Source organism: Spea bombifrons, chromosome 7 (assembly GCF_027358695.1).
Source record: "Spea bombifrons isolate aSpeBom1 chromosome 7, aSpeBom1.2.pri, whole genome shotgun sequence".
NCBI lineage: Eukaryota > Metazoa > Chordata > Amphibia > Anura > Pelobatidae > Spea > Spea bombifrons.
In genome coordinates, this window is record NC_071093.1 from 14,563,552 (window position 1) to 14,584,655 (window position 21,104).

General features: G+C 38.7%; 1 protein-coding gene across 2 annotated transcripts in view; it reads left to right on the forward strand.

The window, feature by feature from the left end:
* Window positions 1-2,209: 2,209 nt before the first annotated feature.
* Window positions 2,210-21,104, forward strand: part of ITPRID2 (ITPR interacting domain containing 2) — a 34,114-nt gene continuing 15,219 nt past the window's right edge. For both annotated transcript variants that reach the window (XM_053471941.1, XM_053471942.1), the window contains exons 1-9: window positions 2,210-2,543; window positions 2,648-2,872; window positions 5,854-5,899; window positions 14,154-14,209; window positions 15,263-15,319; window positions 18,993-19,035; window positions 19,132-19,230; window positions 19,426-19,634; window positions 19,952-20,640. In XM_053471941.1, the coding sequence (XP_053327916.1) occupies window positions 2,701-2,872; window positions 5,854-5,899; window positions 14,154-14,209; window positions 15,263-15,319; window positions 18,993-19,035; window positions 19,132-19,230; window positions 19,426-19,634; window positions 19,952-20,640 (1,371 nt within the window). In that variant the 5' untranslated portion in view covers window positions 2,210-2,543; window positions 2,648-2,700. The remainder of the gene's footprint in view (window positions 2,544-2,647; window positions 2,873-5,853; window positions 5,900-14,153; window positions 14,210-15,262; window positions 15,320-18,992; window positions 19,036-19,131; window positions 19,231-19,425; window positions 19,635-19,951; window positions 20,641-21,104) is intronic.

The following is a 21,104-nucleotide window of genomic DNA, read 5'->3' on the forward strand; positions in this document are numbered from 1 at the left end:
AAATAATTTAGCTTCATTTGCAAAGCACCCTAAAATTTGCTGTGTTGATTCGTACTGTTTTTCAGACTGAAGAGAGAATAATCATTCAGCAACACTGTATACGTAATTGATCTGAAACATGGTACAAGAACTTTATTGGACGTGAATGATAGTGTTTATTCCCATTGAGTGTGTGGCAAGCTCTAGAAGGATCTGGCTTATATATGAAAGGGACAGTCATCAAATGCGGTGACGTATTCTGGCTCATGTCAACTAAGGCAGTAGTTCCAGGCATAACTGGGGGAAATATAGCCCATTGGCTGGTTGAGAGATCAGCCCTTACAGCTGGCCTATGCACATCGAGCAGACACAGGCTTAATAACGATCTCACTCTGTGTCGCAAATGTTTAAAATGCAGTGCACAGGGTTATGAAGTTATACCCCAACTCTCAGCATTGAAGTCAACGGCGATGTTATGCCAAGTGATATACTTACTGCTGGTTGACTCCATTGTTGGCTCCAGTTTCCTCTGCAGGTTTTCCTACAGGTAAGTCAATTATTTAATTACTTGGTTAAATCCATATTAAAGCATTACTTAATTTGGTGAGATACCAGCCTAGGACACCATAGTGTCCCTTTAAATAATACATGTAACAGGAGAGAGAGGAATTCTGAAACGTCAACATGCGTTTATTTAAATAACATAAAAGTGATATTATTGATCTCCAGCTGGGAAACCTATATAATAATAGCAATGTCAATGAAGGAGGTGCCTGCCACCTGGAATTAAAACGAAAATCCATACGTCATTACCAGTTAAAACAAAACATGTTCATATTGAGTCAGAGTTTGCACAGTAAATAGCTAACTATTCATTAACTTACTATCTACAGATTGCTATGACTCTTATAGGTCTGCAGACCAGTTACTGATTTTAACCCCTAGAAAACCAGAGGTCAAGTCATTGGTGCTTGCTCACTAGTTAATTAAATAGATGGGAAAAGGAGAATAAAGTGCTTGCATGTACAAAACAGGACCTATAGTCCCAAAATACAAAACAACATCATTTCAATGAACCCCTTAAACAAAAATCAATGCAAAGCCCTAACCCCTGCACATCATCTGGACCAGCATGGGAATTCAAAGGGCACTCGTATATTTTCATTTTTGTATGATGTATGCTTGGAGTGGGACACTCCGTTATCTGGTGGGAGGAATACATTAATTTTTTTAGGTCACTCTGGTTTAGTATCCTTAGATTGTAAGCTTGGGAGCTGCCCCTTTGTATGGATTTGTCTTAGTCTGTCAATTCTAGTTTTGACAAAAATAGAAGGGCAGTGCAAATCACCGGTGCTCTCGGCAGGCACTTATCTCCCTCATTCTGAGCCTACTTATATAGCTCCTAAACTTACCTTTATCTTCTTTAGTATATGCTTATCAGCGGACTTCTAAATTGCTATGCGCTGCTATTATGTCGCGCTTACCCATTGTACAGTATTGTGGAATATGATGCTTATATATAAATCAATTAATAATAAATAATGATAACCTCTCTTAAATATCTGATGCTCCATCCAGACCCGGACTAGCCATCCAGCACACCAGGCAAAAACACAGTACATCGGCCACGCTTATGTCATCAGGTGGCTGCTGGCCTTAAAGAGCCACAGCACTGGCTCCATCTAAAGATTTCCGGGCCCTCAAACTATTTTAAAAAGAGTGGCCAGATAGCAGTTTAGTACTAAGAAAATGCTTCCAAGAAATGTAATTGCTTTAAAAATAGCCTGACCCATCATAAAGAATTGCTCAGAATTAAAGTAGACACCTGCTCAACATATCTTAAGAACATCTTGTTGCATTTATGAGGCTGTTTGCCTTCCATCCATTTAGTAAATTAAAGGAATTACCAATATTGGTGATTCCACCAATAAATAATAAAGCACTGTGGAATATCAAAGGGCTATATAAAACAATAATTAATAATAATACATACACTTGCATTAACATAAAAAATGAGAACTACTTTAAGTGCACTGACTGGTGTTAATTTAAATAAAGCCATTATTTACACATTTTGTGGCCTTGTGTTTACATAGCACGTTACAAATGTTACCACTTATTGTATTCTTGTATAATAATAAAAAAAAAGCCCCAAAACATGCATTCCTGTTGTGTCATAAATTTTTTGTTTAACCCTCTCCGCTTACACGATAATTTGGCACTCGGGCGGGAAAGGGGGAGGATGTAAAACTCTCTTTCCTCCACCTCTTTCAGGTGTTCCTTCTAAAACCTTAGTAACAATAAGACGGCGCTTGCGCGTTCATTTCCTTTCGTCATGGCTACGTCAAAAAAGTTTTAAGCTGCTGCAGTTTAACAAGTGTTTAAAAAAAAAAAATTTGCAGTGGAAAGGCGGGGGCGAATTGAAGAGGAAAGCAGAAAGACGCTCGGGCGGGAGCTGTGAAATTAAGAATTGAGCAAGGAAGGCAGTGAAGGGGAAGCTTCCGAGGGGCACTTACAAAACATTAGTAACTTGGAGAGGGGAGAGAGCGCAGAGTGACTGACATGTAAGTTCTAACGTTCTGGAGCTTTGTTACTTTCGGTGATTAGGTTGAGGAAGCGGGATGATGGGGCTTTAATAATGGTCGGTGTCTGTGCCTTTTATCTGCAGGTTGGATCTTTAGCTGCTTTATAGTCACTGACTGACTCGCGCCAGCTCCAGGCATGGATGAAGTTGTCACCGAGGAAGATCAGAGCAGGGCCGTGGCTACGGAGAAGAGAAAGGCCTGGGCTAAGAGCAGGGATTCCTGGCAGGCATCGGAGGCAGAGGATGTCTCGGCGGAAGCCAGCCAGATTTCTCAGGCTGAACGAGGGAAGCTCCAGCTGGAGGGATCAGGTCAGCCTTTCTCCGCTTACTTCTACAAATGCCTTAGGGAGGCAACGCCTGCGATCCCGTAACAACTTTAATACAGCGGAGGCATTAGCCTGGAAAGCTGGAGCGTCGTCCTTACGGTTCTCTTTGTTACTGTGGGAGATGGTCTGTAGTTGGGCTCCCTTCATTGTTCTTAAAGTTTAATCAGCGACCCCTTAGTCTTTTACTGGGTATACAGAAGTGTGTGTTACTTGGTAATCCCACGTGACAGGTAGCGATGGATGAAGCTGCTGCAGAACGTCTTTGAGTGCTGCTGCTGTTCTGTGCTGTCCCTTTCCTTTCTGCAATAATAGTATCTGTAAAACTCTGCCTAGTCTTTCAGTGTGAATGTAATATATATATATGTGTGTGTGTGTAATGTGAAAGATAATGTGTCAAATGCATGTATGTGTGTGTAGGCAATCCTTTTTTATTATTATTATTCTTTTTTAAATAAAATAATAATTTCAATTTATTTGTACCATCCTAAACAGATGGATCATCGCCAAAGAAGGGAAACATTAAGTACCAGATACCTTCTTTGAGGATACCTGTGTGTGTTCTAGTTTTAAAAACCTATCCCAGCTCCTCCCTTTCTGTCTTTATATTTTTGATGTAAGCTTTAAATGATTAGCTATGAATGTCCATCTATCTGTCCATAAGCTTTTGAGCTTTGCCATGGTACAGCATAGCTGGTACGTTTAATTCTTATTTTAAAACAAAAACCTGCGTTACTTCTCTGGTAGAACACACCTTTACCTTCGCCATATGGCATGGTGGGTCTCTACCAGCTGGTTTGCGGTTATTGATGAGCCTCTTAATGTTACCATAATACATGATAATTACTATGAACTATTTCCATGTATAACAGAATATTGTGAAAGATTATTGCAGAGAGTATAGTTACATTTTGGGACTAGAATGCAATATTGTAGTTGAAACGTACCATAGTATAGCTTAAAAAAAAAAGAAAGCAAAAGCTTGCGTTAGTCAAACTATGCCGTCCCGTGCATTAACTGATTTAGGCATGTCAAAACGTGCTACAGAAAATGTGTAAAATCTAGTATATATAAAAAGGGGCTGTTTACTGATTTGTTCCCACTGGCATTACCCCTTGTGAAATGAGCTGTAATTAAGCAGTTTTCTTCTATTAATATTCTAGTGACCCCCCCCATAAATCTATCTCTGTGACTTGTGCATATCAATATGTATTTACATTAACGTTTTGAATTTCAAATATAAACATCTGGTATCCTGTGTATCTCTTGGCTGTGAGGATAATTTCGCCTCTCTTTGGATTGTCAGCTTTTTACCCACAACTTTTGTCACTTGGGTTGTAAAATTAACCGACTCACCACTACTGTATTCACCTATGTTCCAACTGCTTTAAATATGGTACCTCTCTTAGATTGTCCTAGTGCGTCATTGCACTTTGTTACACTCCCTAAAGCATGGAAACGGCGGATAGTGGTACAATTACGTTCAGTCTTGATGTCCTTTAAACATTAAGGCAGATCTTTCTGGCTGTTCCTGTTTATCAAGTCCTTTGGCTTGGACTTAGTAGGAACTAGGATTTGCGTATGTTGAACGAAAGATCAGCTATCAATCAAACTTGTAACTGAAGTATAATGGATCACAGGCTTTCAAGGCTTTTATACTTCAGTTAGCCAATAAAATTGCCATCTTTACCAAATGTGCTTTTTCTATGGCTAACACAGAACAACTCTACAACTCTTTTTTTTTTTTTATGTTGAAACCTTGTTCGTTTTGGCCGCATTTTTTCTTAGTTAAATACATTATCGTTAAGATTGGTGCTATGTACAGAGCCAATACGTCTGCAAGCTCATCCTTGCTAAAGTATATGTGTACATACAAAGGGATTGTATATGAGTTTAGTAGGCCTGAAATACTTCCCGAGGAAGTATCGCTAGCTGATGGGCAAAAATAGCACTTTTTCTACTAAGTAATGTAAATGTGTGAGCCTGGAGTTGTTACAGGCTAAACTTTGTTATCTAATTTAAGCTCAACAAGATTTGTTAAACTTTTGCTTGTGGCAGCACAGTTTTCAGATTCCTATTAGAAAAATCTGTATTCCTGCACAGCGGAAGAGCTCAAATTGGACTATGGGATTTAAATGGCTGTTCTCTGACTGAACCAGAAGAAGTTGCTCCTTTTTATTTTTTTTTTAACTGCATACATTTTGCAAATACAAACAGTTTGGTTGAGACTTCAAGATAATTCTCCTAGATGGCCCAAATAGAGACTAGTACTACTATGGCTGGTAATATCTACTAATGCAATGTTTTGAGTCTTGTTAACAGTTGCTGGAAATATAAATTTGTTTTTATATTGACTGCATTTCAATGATTTAAGGCTTTAGTATGTTTTATATAAGTTGGCAGTTTCTGTAGCGTATTTATTAAGGTGACAGTCTCAGGTGGCACTCAGGTTAATGCTAAAACAGAATAAGAAATTACAAAGTACTTTAACTTTTTGCACAAGAAAATTGTATTCACGAATCATCTAAACTCTAGTTCACTAGAACAACCCAAAGAATACGTCTGTTATTGGCTATATTTAGATGTGTCCCTTGAGGTCTGGCAGTTGAGGCTTGCTGATCTGTAAAGAGTCAATATGAGTTACCCTGAACAGGTTCCTTTCAGGGGTTTTCCATTCTATGTACTTTTTCTTATTGCATATTGAGTTTAGCATATCTTCCATAGGTGCTCATGCATGTGAAGTGAAAGCTGATGTTTGGTAAAGTCTCTTAAATAAGGGAACCGGTACAGCACGTGCAATAATTAGTTATCGCACATTGTCTCGTTCGACTTAATGGCCCTGTTTCCTTATCGGTTAAACACAAAGAGCATTGTTGGGTAGTCTACTTCTATTTTTCTAATCATGGGGCACTGTCTGATATATTGGTACACCAATGACTAATGCAAAATAATCTTTCTTTCTTACAGGAAATATCCCAAATGAAAAGATTGCAATATGGCTGAAAGACTGCAAGTAAGGCTGATTTATGTGTTTACATGTAGTGTGAAAATGGTAGAATTTATTGCATTATCTGATTTAAAAAAAAAAAAAAAAGTAAGAATATATCCAATATCTTTCTGCCGTAGCAGATGTGGATTATGCCAAATGAAAGCATTGTAGTAACTCTGCTATACTTACTCTTTATAATGAAATTGAGTAGCCGTTACATTCCATTTATATTTAAGGCAGGCTTGTTACCCATGTATTTAGCCCCTCAATGTCATTATTTGTTTTAAAGTTGGATATTACTTTACATTAGCAAAGTAGAGTCCAGTGGGCATGGGACAAAACCTGCGTTGTTAACTTTGGCCTCAGTCTAACCTGGCATCAAAAGATGCTACTTATTTACAAGCTCTGTGGTTCTGCAGCACTAATGACTGTATAAGTAAGCAGGACACTTCACACTGACGTAGACCCATAATGTTATGCCTAAATGATAAATATAAGGGTTTGGGAAGGAGGGGTCCACGTAACTAACAGGGAAAGCCGACTGTTGCTAAGGAGAAGCTGAGCTGGACACCCACACTTGCCTTGTTGAGCTGTGTGTTTGTCACCTTGGACAGACCGGAACAGGATGATGCTCGCAGACGCCTAATGAGAGGAGAAGGGGTTTGAGCTGGGTAGGTTCCAGGTCATGCATTTTATAGCGTGCTGGAGATGAGCCACGAGTTAGGCTTAAACCAATCTCAGCTCACCCAGCTGTACTTGGCAACGATCAGAGCTTCAAGGTTTTAGTAGGTTTAGGATAACTCGTACACGTAAGTTTGTTTGGGTTAAGTTTTTCTTAAACAATTTTACTTGTGCATAGCTTCACAAGGAACATGGTTTATTGCAAATCAACAGATACATAATGTAACAAAAATAAATAGCTCCTGAAACCTTCCCTCATGACTCTTCATTTGTTTCAACATTAAAAGAAAAAGTGACTAATTTATGCAACCTAAAACTTCAATATGTTTCGGTTGCATTTAGTGTATTTGCTTTGGAGCTCTGTGGTGAAACCAGCCCTTTCTTTACCATGCTTTGATTGGGCTGATGACGAAATGTTAGTTGCCTACAGTGGTAGAAAACCAAGGGCTGACACTTAGTTTCCAATACACATTGGACACTAGAAAACCTATTTTTGCTTATTTTAATCTGCAAACACAATTCCATATGTTTTAGTCACTGAATTTTTTTTTAATTAAAACTAAAGTTGTGGTTACATTAAATCATGGTGAACAGATTTCACCCAAAATTTGCTGTAGAATTGCTTTTTTTTTTTTTTTTAAGTATATAAATAGAATGTGTTAACCATGTAATCCATGGTCCATTTTAGTCCAGTAGTCCGGTCCATTTTAATCATGCCAATTATGATGGTGCAGATAAAATATTTACACCATACTTGGCCTTAGGGACTGTTCTATGTAGCATCATTCTGTAGATTTAAGATGCCCCTCCTCTTCTTTCGCTGTCTGACTCGCATACTGGATCTATGTCTGCAAGTAACTTCTAAGCTGTCTTATCATACCTTTGGGGGTGTTTAATGCTAAAGTGGCACTTTAAACAGTGAGAAAAAATACTTGGATTAACATACTGGTCTTGAAGTAAATTCTACTTTGCTTGTTCATTAGTAATTACATCAAATATTTATTAAGCATTGGGTGAATCTGAATTGTAGCATTTTAGCATAGTATTGATGTGGGTTTAAAAAAACAAGGACTGTTACATGTTACTTTGTATTTACTTTCCTTTGTATAACCATGCAAATTTTATGACCGTGCTGGAACTAATTTAAAAAAAACAACAAAAAAAAACCTGATTCTGCGGTTGAGGTCTTGCAGCTATGCTGATGACTTACCTTCTGTTTTCTTACATACTCAACAATAGCCTCTTTCTTGACAAACGTCCATAGTGTAGACACAAACAATCCAGGTAATACCAGTCTGTTTAAACTAGTGAAAACTTGAGCTGACCGGTAGTGGTGTTTTGTTCTTGGCTCTTGTTCTACAAGTCCAGCTAAAATGTTGTAAGTCCTCCTTAGTTAATCAATTGAAATCAAAATTAATTGTCCTCTGTCACTGAATGTCACTGCAGCTTCTAACTTCATATTAATTCTGCTGCTTGTTTCTCCGCAAAATTATTGGGGAGTTCATTTGGTTTAGCGAAAAGGAACTATTTTCAGTGGCAATAGCTGGCAACTTGCATAACTGTCATTCCTGGACTTGAGGAAGGGGCAAGCAGAGTGCCGTCCTCCCTCGTAACTAGCATACACTCACTCTAACGCGCACACACACAATTACACACAACAATCACCCACCCATACTTGCCTTAATAGCTGCTTGCATAATGTTTTAGCACCTGCGATATTACCACAGCGTCAGGTTTCCAGATCCTATTGAACTCCTACCTCCATGGGTAGGCTGGCCAATTTGGACAGGCCCTATATTGAAAAATGTGAACCGACAGTTGCCCTTTGTGTTAGCACGTCCCTGCCTGTTCCTATCGGTGAAGTACAAGCAGTAGGTTAACCTGCTGAATAGACTAATATGCCATCACTGTGGGACCAAATGGTTCTCTGGAGTGTTTTGCACAAAATACACCTGCAGTGTGGCAGATTGGCAAGGGATGCCAGTATGTAATGCAAAGGAAGGTCAAAAATAAATATTGCTTCATTGATGACCTAAATATCTGTGCTAGGTGTCGCAACTAATACCAGCCTCCTAGCGGACAGCATACAAGGTATATACTGAACATGTGCTCGTTCACGGTCCTTCCTCGCACGGCATCTCTGTCTTGAAGGAGGTTGGGGTAGCATTCAACTTGTAGCACCAGCCCTGTTCCTTTAAGGGGGGGCTCTTCCCTTAAAGCAACAATTGTGCATGTTTAGTTACTATACTCTTGAAAGAAGGTTTCTAGCATTCATATATGATGTAATTGTAGTAAATGTATTTCTTCACTTACAGGGTGGTAGGGAGAAATCAAGATCCTTTAGCTCTGCCGTGTCTTTTAGGCAACTATTCTAGGGAATATCAGTGGTTTGCTTTCTGTGAAAATTGGGGGTTATAGTACATTAGTTATATGTTATAGCATTAAGTGTTAAGTATTTACCAATAGGGGGCCATGCACCCTTGTAGATCCTGTATGCAAATAGAACTATATGTGTATAACATAGCATTTCTATTTTGATGTGGTTAATCACAGAGTGTATGTTGCACCCGCCTGTACTATTGATTTCTGTACAGTCCTGATCTGTCTATAAATTTAGCCCGTGTGCTGAAGTGCAACATATTTTTTAATACCCTAACAGGTATTCTGCCATTTAACCCATATTTAGCAGACGGGTATGTAATGTGCATGTGTAGTGTATCTTGTGGGTTTTATAGTAATTGCTAGGGCTGCAGAGTAACTAATCTTCTGCCGATTGTATCAGCTGGAGTCATTGTGAGATGCTGTCACCCAAACAGGCTTTAGACTATTAACTTAAAGTGTAGACATATCACAAAAGAAGTTGAGAAACAAAGCCTATGTTTGGATATATTTCTCTGTATTTGACATTAACAGGGACCTCTACATGCAGCTGAATTTTCCATCGCAGTAGTTTATTTTATATATGTTGATATAATATAGAGTCAAATGCAAAACAATGTTTAACCAGGAGTACCTTGGGTTCATGATTCTGTTGCCAGTGTAGAGATCACCTTATATGTTCTACAGTATTTGTAAGCAATGTCTCTTTAAGATAGAAAGTTTAGTCGGGTGCAATCCTAAGTAGGTCTATCCAAGGATGCAGAAAAAATGTCTACAATGGCAAGAAAAAGTGGACTCTTTGGAATTACTAGCATTTATGTATAAAATTTATGTAAAAATTTTTTTTTTTTTTTTTTTGTTTGGCTTTTTTTAAAGGTGGGGGGGTCGTATTCGGTTTCGGTCCAGAATTTTCATTTCGGTGCATCCATACATGCAGCACCATATATGGTTAAAAAACTAAAAAGGGCACCGCATACCCACCTGAAGACATCATCCCAATGGTGGAGGGAGCATCATGATTTAGGGCTGCTTTGTTCCCTCAGGGCCTGGATAACTTGTCATCATTGAGGGGGCCATGAATTCCAAAGTTTATCAAGGTATCCTACAGGATAATGTCAGAATGGCTATCCGCCTGCTGTAATACAGCAGGACAATGACCCTAGACATCAAAGTAAATCTACCGTATTTGCTCGATTTATAAGACGACCCCCCAAAATCTGAATATTAACTTATGAAAAAAAGAAAAAGCCTGAATATAAGCCGACCCTGTAGGAAAAAGGTTTTACCAGTAAATGTTAGTTCATGTAAACTATGTGAACAATTGTTTGTTAATAAAAGCTATGATTGAGAAAAATATTTTGTTTTTATTTCCTTTTTTTTTTTTCAACCTGCCCCCCCAGTTATGCACATCTGCTCCCAGGCTTGCCACTCTGCCCCAGAAATGCCTTATACCCCATATATGCCACTGTGCCCCATGATATGCCTTTTAACCCTCTAAATGCCACTGTGCCCCATGATACGCCTTTTAACCCTCTATATGCCCCTGTGCACCTATTTGAGGTCTGATTATAAGACGACCTTGATTATAAGACGAGGGGTATTTTTCAGCGCATTTGCTCTGGAAAAAACCTCGTCTTATAATCGAGCAAATACGGTACTTTCCAAAAATCCTTTTGGAATGGCTCAGACCTTAAGCTAATAGAGATGCTGTGTAATGACCTCAAGAGAGCTGGACATCCTAAAAGAAAATATGGCTAAGCTTAAGCAGTTCTGTAAGGAGGAATGGTCTAAAATTCACTGCGCAGGTCTGAACTGTAGATATTGAAGCGCTTGTTTAAGGTCATTGCTGCCAAAGGAGGTTCGACCAGTTATTAAATCCAAGGCATCACTTACTTTTTCCACCAGGACTTTGTATGTTTAATGGGTGTGTTGAATAAAGACATGAAAGATTATCATTGTCTTATTAGTTTAAGCACATTGTGTTTGTCTATACTTGTGATTTAGATGTAGATCAGATCACGTTTTATGAAGAAGTAATGCAGAAAACCAGGTAATTCCAAAGAGTTAATTTTCTTTTTCTTGCCCCTGTATGTATGTTCTATTAAAACAATTGGATAAACTTATGAAAAAAGAAGTGTGACTTCCTGACTGCTCTTCCAGCTGTTGTTGGTACTTGGTACTAAAACTCATGCATTAAAAGCTACAATCCTTGTAAAATACCGTATTTGCTTGATAAGACAAGGTTTTTTCCAGAGCAAATGCTCTGAAAAATACCCCTCGTCTTATAATCGGGGTCATCTTATAATCAGACCTCAAATAGGTCTGACAATGAGACTAAGATCCATATCCCCTGCAACGATGCAGGGGACCTGGATCCTCCTGTAAATGCCCCCCGCCCTCAACTTACCGGTGCTTCTGAGTCCCTGGTGCTTAGTCCGGGCAGGGTGTAGAGCTCTACGCGATTCGCGTAGAGCGGAAGTTGTCTACACGATTCACGTAGAGTTCTACATGCTGCCCGGACTAAGCACCAGGGACTCCGATGCAGGGGACCTGGATCATCCTGTGTTATGCCCCCCCCCCCAAACTTACCGGTGCTTCTGAGTCCCCGGTGCTTAGTCCAGGCAGAGTGTAGAGCTCTACGCGATTCGCGTAGACAACTTCCGCTCAAGCGCGTAGAGCTCTACACGCTGCCCGGACTAAGCACCGGGGGATTCAGAAGCACCGGTAAGTTTGGAGGAGTGAGGGGGGGAGTGTTAAATGGGGGCATAAGGCATATCTGGAGGCAAAGTGCTCTGTGAAATGCCTTTTAGCCCCCTTAATGCCACTCTGCCACCAGAAATCTTTTAACCCTCTATATGCCACTCTGCCTCCTGAAATGCCCTATACCTCCCTATATGCCACTCTGCCTCATATGCCTTTTAACCCCCTAAATGCCAGCGTGGCATATAGGGGTATAAGGCATTTCTGGAGGCAGAGTGGCACATAGGGGGTCAAAAGGCATATCATGGGGCACAGTGGCATATAGAGGGTTAAAAGGCATATCATGGGGCACAGTGGCATATATGGGGTATAAGGCATTTCTGGGGCAGAGTGTCAAGCCTGGCGGCAGATGTGCATAACTGGTGTGGGCAGGTTGAAAAAAAGGAAATAAAAACAACATATTTTTCTCAATCATAGCTTTTATTACAATTTACATGAATTAACATTTACTGGTAAAACTTTTTTCCTATAGGGTCGTCTTATATTCAGGCTTTTTCTTTTTTTCATAAATTAATATTCAGATTTTGGGGAGGTCATCTTATAATCAGGGTCGTCTTATAATCGAGCAAATACGGTAATACTTGTGTGGCTCCAACTTTAACGGACTGACAGCAGTGCAGCATAGCATCTTATGATGTGAGTCTTTGTGCTGATAAAGACTGATGCTGTTGACAGATTGAATGAGAATAAGCAACTCTTGTGATCTGAATTATCTCATCTTAAAGGTTTCCTGAAGTCCATTAAACAGATGTTACCATACAAGTAGAAATAAATTCAGTTCTTTATTTTGTATTTAAGATGTACCTGTCACTTTTTTTTTTAAACTTGTTCTTGCAACTTGCATAATTATTCAAATTTACTAAATTCTGTGTCCCTATTCTGTTAAACTGCTAATTGTTGATGCAAGCAGTCATTGTAAGGATGGGTGATTATCATGCCTGGTAATTTCTGTGGGTTTCACTCCCCTGAGCTCCCCTTCTGCTCTGTAAAGAATGCAGGTAGGTTGTGTGGCTACAACAAGGTGGTGAGGTTAGGCTTGAATGGCAGTAGGGCTAAGCCCTAGTTAGATTTTAAAGTTGTAGGAAGTGGGCAGTAAGTAGACGAGTGGTCAGATTCTGGGCAAGGAGCAGTCGCAACCTTAATGTGACCAAATGCCACTCTCAATCCGATGAGAGCAGGGCAAGCAGTCTTCTGCCCTGTGACTCGAGATGAAGCCCAGTATGTTCCCAGCTCTGGTGATGAGAGGGCAGAGGGCTTCAGGACAGGACATTTTATGCTTGTTTCACATGCAATGACAGATCTCTGCTTGCATTATGTGAACTACAAATCTCCAAAATTACAGTAACTTTATAAACCGAGCATGAGTATATGATGGTTTGATGAGTGCATGTAGTGTTAATAGATGTGAAAGTAATTATTTTTATATGTGGACAAGCCTACCATAAATGAACACTTGTACAAAATATGTATGCTGTTTCCAATTGACTTAAAAATGTTACTAGGATAGGAAGCCCGATAAGGTACCACATACATAATATTCATGTGATATAAAGCATAAAGATCGCCTTGGTTCTTAACCCCTTAATGACAAAGCCCGTACATGTACGGGCTCAAAATGCATTGTTTTCAATGGGATTAGGGACCGCCCATTGTCCTTAAGGGGTTAAGGATGTCCCTTGTGGTTGAATGAGGAATAAAATGTTAACAAACATTGAAAGCAGAAGTGCACGGATGTGACGTTGACATGTCACTGCATGTATTCCAGCATCATTTACCAAATTTAGTTTTACAGAATACCATTTAGCAAGTCTCTAAACAAGATTATAAACTCATTTAAACAGGGCTCTCATCTTTTGTTTCTGAAATCATATACATATTATATACATATGTCTTGTTTACCTATTGTATAGTTCAGCAAACTATGATGGTGCTGTATAAAATAAATAATAATAATAACAATAATAAGCACTCGTTCAATACCTTTTGGAAATGGCAACCACAGACTTTCAGGTACATTGTGCTGTTTGTTCAAATTAAAAATAAATACATTTTTCTTTTGTATTAATAAACAAATAAATCCTCTCCTGTAGGTGTGTGGCTATTCCAGGGTTAATTTTCCTCACCCATCAATGGATTTTTTTCCACTCGCTGAGCTATTGTCATATGTTTGCAGGCAAGTGTGTTTCCACTGGCCTCTGTCTATGGCTCAAAATCCAGCAGATATACTGTAGAGCTATGAATCTTAGCAGAGATGGCCATAATCATTGCATAGTCTTCATGATGTGCAAGATTAATCCTGCAATTACAAAGTTATTTTTCTGTGAACCCGTGTGTATGAAGAGGGACAGTTCCTCACCCTCCTTATCGTATACTTACTTTGTGTCATAAAGGAAGGATGTGAAGCATATGTTTTCTAGAGAATATCAGACAAAATAATTATGCAATCTTGTGGTTTCAGAACACCGCTGGGAGCTTCTTTAGATGAGCAAAACACTCCTGCTGCCTTCTTAAAGGGTAAGGATCTATTTGTATGTAGTGAGTTTTTTTTTTATTTTTTATTTTTTTTTAATAGAAAAAAATATAGTTGTGGATTTAACTGGGGACATCCACATTAACCTGTTGTACATGGCAATACTTGCTATTAATTATACCACCTCTGTTTCAATACCCTCAATGTATTAATATCTACAACTTCTCCTTAGTGGTGGCTCCATTTATCTGCCACATTTTTTTCAGTAATGTAAAACCTCTGAGCCTTTGACCCCCCCCCCCCCCGTGTAGACCATGACCCCCTGTCTCTCAGTTTTGAAGTATGCTACTATCTTGCACTTTTGTTCAATACCCTGCATTAAAATATTCCCATGTCCACATTCCTCTAAGTGTGTGTGTATGCAAAATTAATATATAAGTGTGTTGAGGTCCTTGGCAAATATTCTAATATAACTCTAATATCCAGTTCAAGGTTTTGGTTTGTGTTGTGTGTTTATTTTTTTTATTTTTTTTACAGTTTCCCTGTACCTAGCTTTTCATCCCAAATGCTACCAGGAAATCTGAATTTTCTGGGTGCTGCACACTTTGTCCCAGTCATGTGCTAGAAATACTTGAGTGTTTTTTAATTGTTTTTGTGAGCCGGAAGCCCTCGGGTTATAGGATAAAGCAGTCTGGTTTCTGTGTATTTTTTTGATCTTTTAATTGCTGTAGTTGGAGTAGAATGGAGGTAGAGTAATAGACGAGATCTGTTGCAAGCAGAGTGTGCATTATATACTCCGTGAACCTGCCACACCTTTTACCTCTGTTCTCAGAGGACTTTAGTTCAAAACGAGAATGTAGAGGGAATGAGAAATGCAAAGGATTTTTTTCCTTTGCCTTATTTAACTTACTCTTTAGAAGACGGAAGTGAAACTCCGTGACACACAACCCCCCCCCTCATTATTCTTCTGTAGAGTCTAAACTGTCTGCTGTTTTTCATAATTCTGCAGGCATTTGATCTTCATCAGCAAAAATATGTAGCACTTCTAGCTATTCCTTTTCTCTTATATATTTTATTTTACATGATTTTCTTCCTAGGAATGATCCTGAAGAATGGTGGCAGTTTTGAAGATGACTTGTCCCTTGGAGCGGAAGGTAAGCAAAATACCGGTATTTCCATACTACCCTTTTGTGAGAAAATATTGTAACAATTCTAAATGTGAAATTTAATTTCTACCATACTGTCTTTACCTGATACTCTAATTGGGATGAAAGTGTACCGAGAAACAAACACAGCAGACTCTTACCACTAAAAAGACACTCTGGAAAGGTGCCTGCTTTCCTTATTCAGCTTGAGCAGTCAGGTGCAGGAATGCTTACATAAAATATGTTTAATATGTATGAAGGATAAAGCACACAAATGTAAAGTTTTAGATTCTAATAATGCCTAACAACGCAAATACATGCAAATTGTGTCCTTTACCCAAATGCTGTGCAACATAAGAAGTTGCTTAAAGTAGCATTTGGATCACCAACCGTACTTAAGTTCCTGTAACAGTTGCTGACATGCTTGTTTTATATTAATACACATTCAATAAACAATAACACATTCAATAAACAATAACATTCTGAGTTGCTGTGCAAAGTCGAAACTTTGTGTGTTCTGTAATCGGTGAATGCATCATATGGGTGGATTTGTTTTAAAGCAAGCACATTAGGTGTCTACAAGAGAATCCAGTCATACATCGTGACACAACGCAGAAGTTGATAGATTTAATTAACCTTGTTATGGCTACGGCTCCTGTATAGGCTTGTTAACCATGCTGAATTTCAAGTTACTCTGCCATTATGTAATCACACCTTTAGAACTACAATATAATGCAAGCTAGCTAATATATTCTATTACAGCGAGGTCGACAATTTGGCTGGTACGTGAACGTCTGGTTTCTTTAATTTGTTGAAATATTGTGTTCTATTTACCAGTGCCTTTTTAAATTTTATTGGAAAGGACTTGCCACAAACGGTACATTCACAGCCTCTTCCATACACGATACAAAAGCCTTGTACTGGTCCAGGTCCAATTATAATATATGTTAACTGGCTTCTAATATTAGCAACAAATAACTTTAATTGGAAATGGCTCCAGAAAAGTGGGTTGTTCTGTTTTTATTTCCACTACTTTCACAGAACTTTTGTAGCTATGTTTAATGTTTGTGCAGGCAGACTGTACTTTGGCCACTCGTACAAAGGATCTTGCATACCTGCTTTTTTTTTTTTTTTTTTTCCCCTCTGCTGCTGTTTATCCAAGCTATAGGATATAGTTGCATTTATGGCGGTGTAAACAAATATTGCATTACAAATATTCTGTGTCAGGGGCATAACTAGAAACCACAGACCCCTGGTTGGACACACGCGCACACAATTAGACATCTACACACACACACACACACACACACACACACACACACACACACACACAATTGGACATCCCTGCACATGCACAAACACACACACATACACATGCACACGCACACACACACAATTGGACATCCCTGCACACACACAATTGGGCATCCCTGCTCACGCACAGGCTTTGCTGGGAACCTTGGAAACAAACTCAAAGACTCTACACCATTCGGTTTTGTATGGATTCTTTTGTGGAACTCTCACAGGGGGTACCATAGGAAAAGCGGGGTGCCTAATATGTCAAGGGTGGCTTTGCCAGAGACTGCCTGATCATGGTAAGGGAACAGGTCATGGTGTGTCCCTGGCTTATCCTTGCTCGCAAGGGAGGAATAATCCCTAGTCCTCACTCTCTCGATTCCCCCTCCTCAGGTGGAAGTTGTGTCACTATTTCGGCACACCTGGAAGTGGTAAATGTGTGATTACTGACGCTTCTCTGTGTTTTCCATGACTTTCTGGTTTATGTATATTGTTGGTTTTTGACAGTATACAAATTCCATCACTTTGTGTACTCGGTTAAGTTGATGATTTTTGTGTTCTGCGCCAGTATACCATGTATGTAATGTATGTATAGTTGTTGAATAAAATCAGCTGTCCATGAGTAGTGTTCTGGCTATTGCACCTCTTTACATACTTAATGGTATGGTACCAAAGCCAGATTAAGAAGCTTTGGGCTCGGGGCATTACACGGGGGGGGGGGCTTTTTTGCCTTTAGCCGACGTTCAGCAGCATCAAATAGTTTCTAATGTTGTTGTATTTAGTTTTTTTTTTTTTTATTATAAAGTGTTTACATCTAGCAGGTGGAACAGCACATTTAATGCCTCCTTCAGCCTGGTAATTCCCAGGAGTGTCTGAACCATTAACTAGTGGAGAACCGAGCTATTACATTGGCCTGGGGCAATGAAAGAATACATGTGTATTACCTGCTACACTTTAATAAACCACCAGGAGGGCTCTCATTTGGAATAATATAATTCTTTTGTCACTGGGTTTATTTACTAAAGTGAGTTGTGATTTCTACTCCTACATTACACTATCATACTTGGGAGAGTGTTAACCCAGAGAAGCAGCTCTTCTTCCGGCACTCTTCGTGCCGAACCTGGAAGGTTCCAATGTATGTTCATTAAAGAGCACCCAGGCACATTTATTTGGTAAGAAGGGATGAGCTAGCCTTGTATAATGCAGAATTGTTACCCAATGTATTGGTGTGTCTTAGTCTGTCAATTCTAGTTTTGTCATACACAAAATTAACCTGATTACATTTTTAAAAAAAAAAAAAAAATTGATGTAACAATTGGACCATGTGAATGCTGTAATGCCCTTTATGGGTATCTCTCATTTTTGTATCTGTAGGCAGGTGCTAAACGTGTCTGTGAAAGCACACATGCTGCATTGCTAACAGATAACAAAAATCAGAAATTCTGGCCTGGAAAACAAATATATTTGCTTAACCTCAACTACTGGTTAGCTTTAAACAAAGAGCATACCGTGATAGTTTGCAATGTGACTATACAAACTTTGGGCCTAGCTACCGGAATGCGCATGCGTCTTCTTTCCACACCAAGCTACCTCTCTTCTCGCGTGATCCTGTCAAATTTAAGCGACTTTGTGAACTAGACTTTTACACTATAGCTTAAAGGTTATCTTTAAAGTAAAAACCTAAACTGTTTGAAATGTAATATTTCAGCTAAAAAGCTCAAGTTTCAACTAGCGTGATTAACTCCAATGCAAATTAAACGTTTGCTGAAACTTTACAACACGAGTACCGTTTGGTGGCAATGCATCAGTGCAAACTTTTATTTTCTTGCTACATGCCCCGCTATTGAAAATTTTAGTTTTTTTGACTGAGCCCACCAAGTAAAACAATTTGGCCGCCGTTCAAGAGCATGTTAATGATTCATCTGAATGCATAAATAAAATTAAGAAAAAAACGTTCACATAAAGCTTACGTGAACTTTCATGACATTTACATGGTATATGGACATTATGTGCAGCGCGAATGACATGGGCACATGTTGACACGAGAGAGTTATAAGCTTTGTAAAAGAGTAAATTAATCTGTACCTATTATGTATCGTCCTATAAGAGGAATTTGGTGTTTAGTTTAAATCAATTACCGGATTTATTTATGAAACAAAAGCTAGATGTAATAGATTTTAGACATGTCCTATGAATGAAGCGCGCTGTGGTTAATTGTTCAAGTTATATGGAAGAATTTGTAAGTGGCATGTATGTACAAATCTGACAGGTTGGGCATTTATAAGGTATTCATTGAGCTTATTCCTGATTGCCAACAAGACCTGAAGAGTGTGTATCTATAGTAACTGAAAAGCATGACTAATTTTTCTGTCTTTGTTGTTTCTAGCTAATCACCTTCATCAAAGAAACTTGCCGATGGAGCCTCCTTGGTAAGTAACATGTCTTCTAGCTTCTCTTTCTGTAGATGACCTGCTTTCTGAAACTGATTTGTTGTTTCTTCTTGACGCACCACCCTTCTCCTTAAGCAATGGCTTACTGGCAAGAGATAGAAGACTTCAGTTTCACCAGAAAGGAAGAAGCATGAACTCCACTGGGTCTGGGAAGAGCAGTGCCACTGTATCAAGGTAAATATATGAAGTAGCAATTTGGGATTTTCTGCTTAAGCGGAAAGGCTATTTATCCGTTCTGTAATCTTATAGTCCTTTGTGGTGTTTTTACAGAAAGAGAAAACTGTCTATAATTCACCTTTTTGTCTTACCCTTTGCCGTGCTACTTCTGCTGAAGTCTTATTATGTTAAAGTACAAATTCTGTTTTTCAGTGTTTCAGAATTACTAGATCTATATGAAGAGGACCCAGAAGAAATACTCTACAATCTTGGATTTGGTAGAGATGAGCCAGATATTGCTTCAAAAATCCCATCAAGATTTTTCAGCAACTCCTCATTGGCCCATGGGATTGATATCAAAGTGTTTTTGAATGCTCAAGTGCAGAGAATGGAAGTAGAAAACCCTAACTATGCCTTAACAAGTAGGTTTTTTTTTTTTCTAGAAAATCTGTGTTTTTGTTTAATGGTATGGCATCTATTTGCAGTCTTTAGTTCAATTAGTAGAGTTTTTATATCTTGCTTTGTATGCAGCAGTGTTTTGTTACTGTTAATCGTAATATTTATATTGTTTAACTATTTTGTTTGTTTTCTTGCATCCCTTGTGGCTTTTTATATATTTTTTTGGTAAAGGGTTTCAACATACATGTAGAATTTCCAGGTGAATACAATTATAACTTCTTGAAACTGATTTGTATGTCAGCATATTTATAGCCAATCTTGGTTTTCTTTTACTTTTTAGGTCGTTTTCGCCAGATTAAGGTTCTCACTGATGTGGCAAATGCTTTCTCTTCTTTATACTCGCAAGTTTCTGGAACACCTCTCCAAAAAATTGGGAGCTCAAAATCTCTGTCTGTTAATGAGCCTCCCAAGCCCGCACCTCTGAATAGAGCTGCAAGCCAAACCGCAGTTCGGCTTATGGAAACCTTGTCTAAACTGAATTTGTGTGGGTCTCGGGGAGCTGGTGAATTCAGCCCTACAACACCATCGCATGATAAAGAGCAGCTTTTAAATGATATTCAAAATCAGGATGATAAAATAGAACAGAAACTGCAAAAGCCTTTTAAGAAAAATTCTCCACCTTTGGCTACAGTTAAAGAGGAGGCATCTAATCCACTGCTAATCACGGACTTGATGCCTCTTGATATTTCTAGCGTGGAAAAAGATGAGGATGCTAGTAACTCAATTAACATATTAAAAGAATCCCATATGGACCAAGAAGAGATATCCAACAATCAAAATGAATGTGACAGTCCTAGCACTGTGGACTCCTCGTCTAGTAAAGATCTTGGCGTATCTGCTGACCTGGAGGCTGAAATATCTATTGATGAAGAAAACCCTCACACATCTACACCAGACAAGGAGTTATATGCACCAAGTCAATCTCTGAGTTTAGTGAGCCAACCAAAAGAATCCTTTGAACTTGAAGAGGTAAGTGGACATCCCTCTTCCTTCTGAAATTCCAGGTTTTATTTGTATTTATAAATAAATTTATATTCATTTTATATATAGCCCTTTTCTTTTTTGCACTTTTAACGCATTTCATGTTTCCTGATCCGAGTACCACACTGAAGGCAACGGTATCTTAAAACTGCACATTAAACATGTGGATTCAGTTCATATTAAGTTTATTGGCAGACAGTGTCCTCTGTGTAGGTGTAAATATAGATTTTTTATTTTTTATTTTTTATTACACGTGAAGGCTTTTTTTGTATGATATATGTGCCATCTTGTATAGGACATGTGTGCACATTTTTCTTTACATAGTTGAGTTTTGTGACGTTCTAATTCGCTTGTTTGGATTTCAGATTTAAATAAATTAACCCAAGGTAAAGTACACACACAAGAAATTAGTGGTTGGAATAATAATTCTGGTTTCCAATGCGTGTAATTAA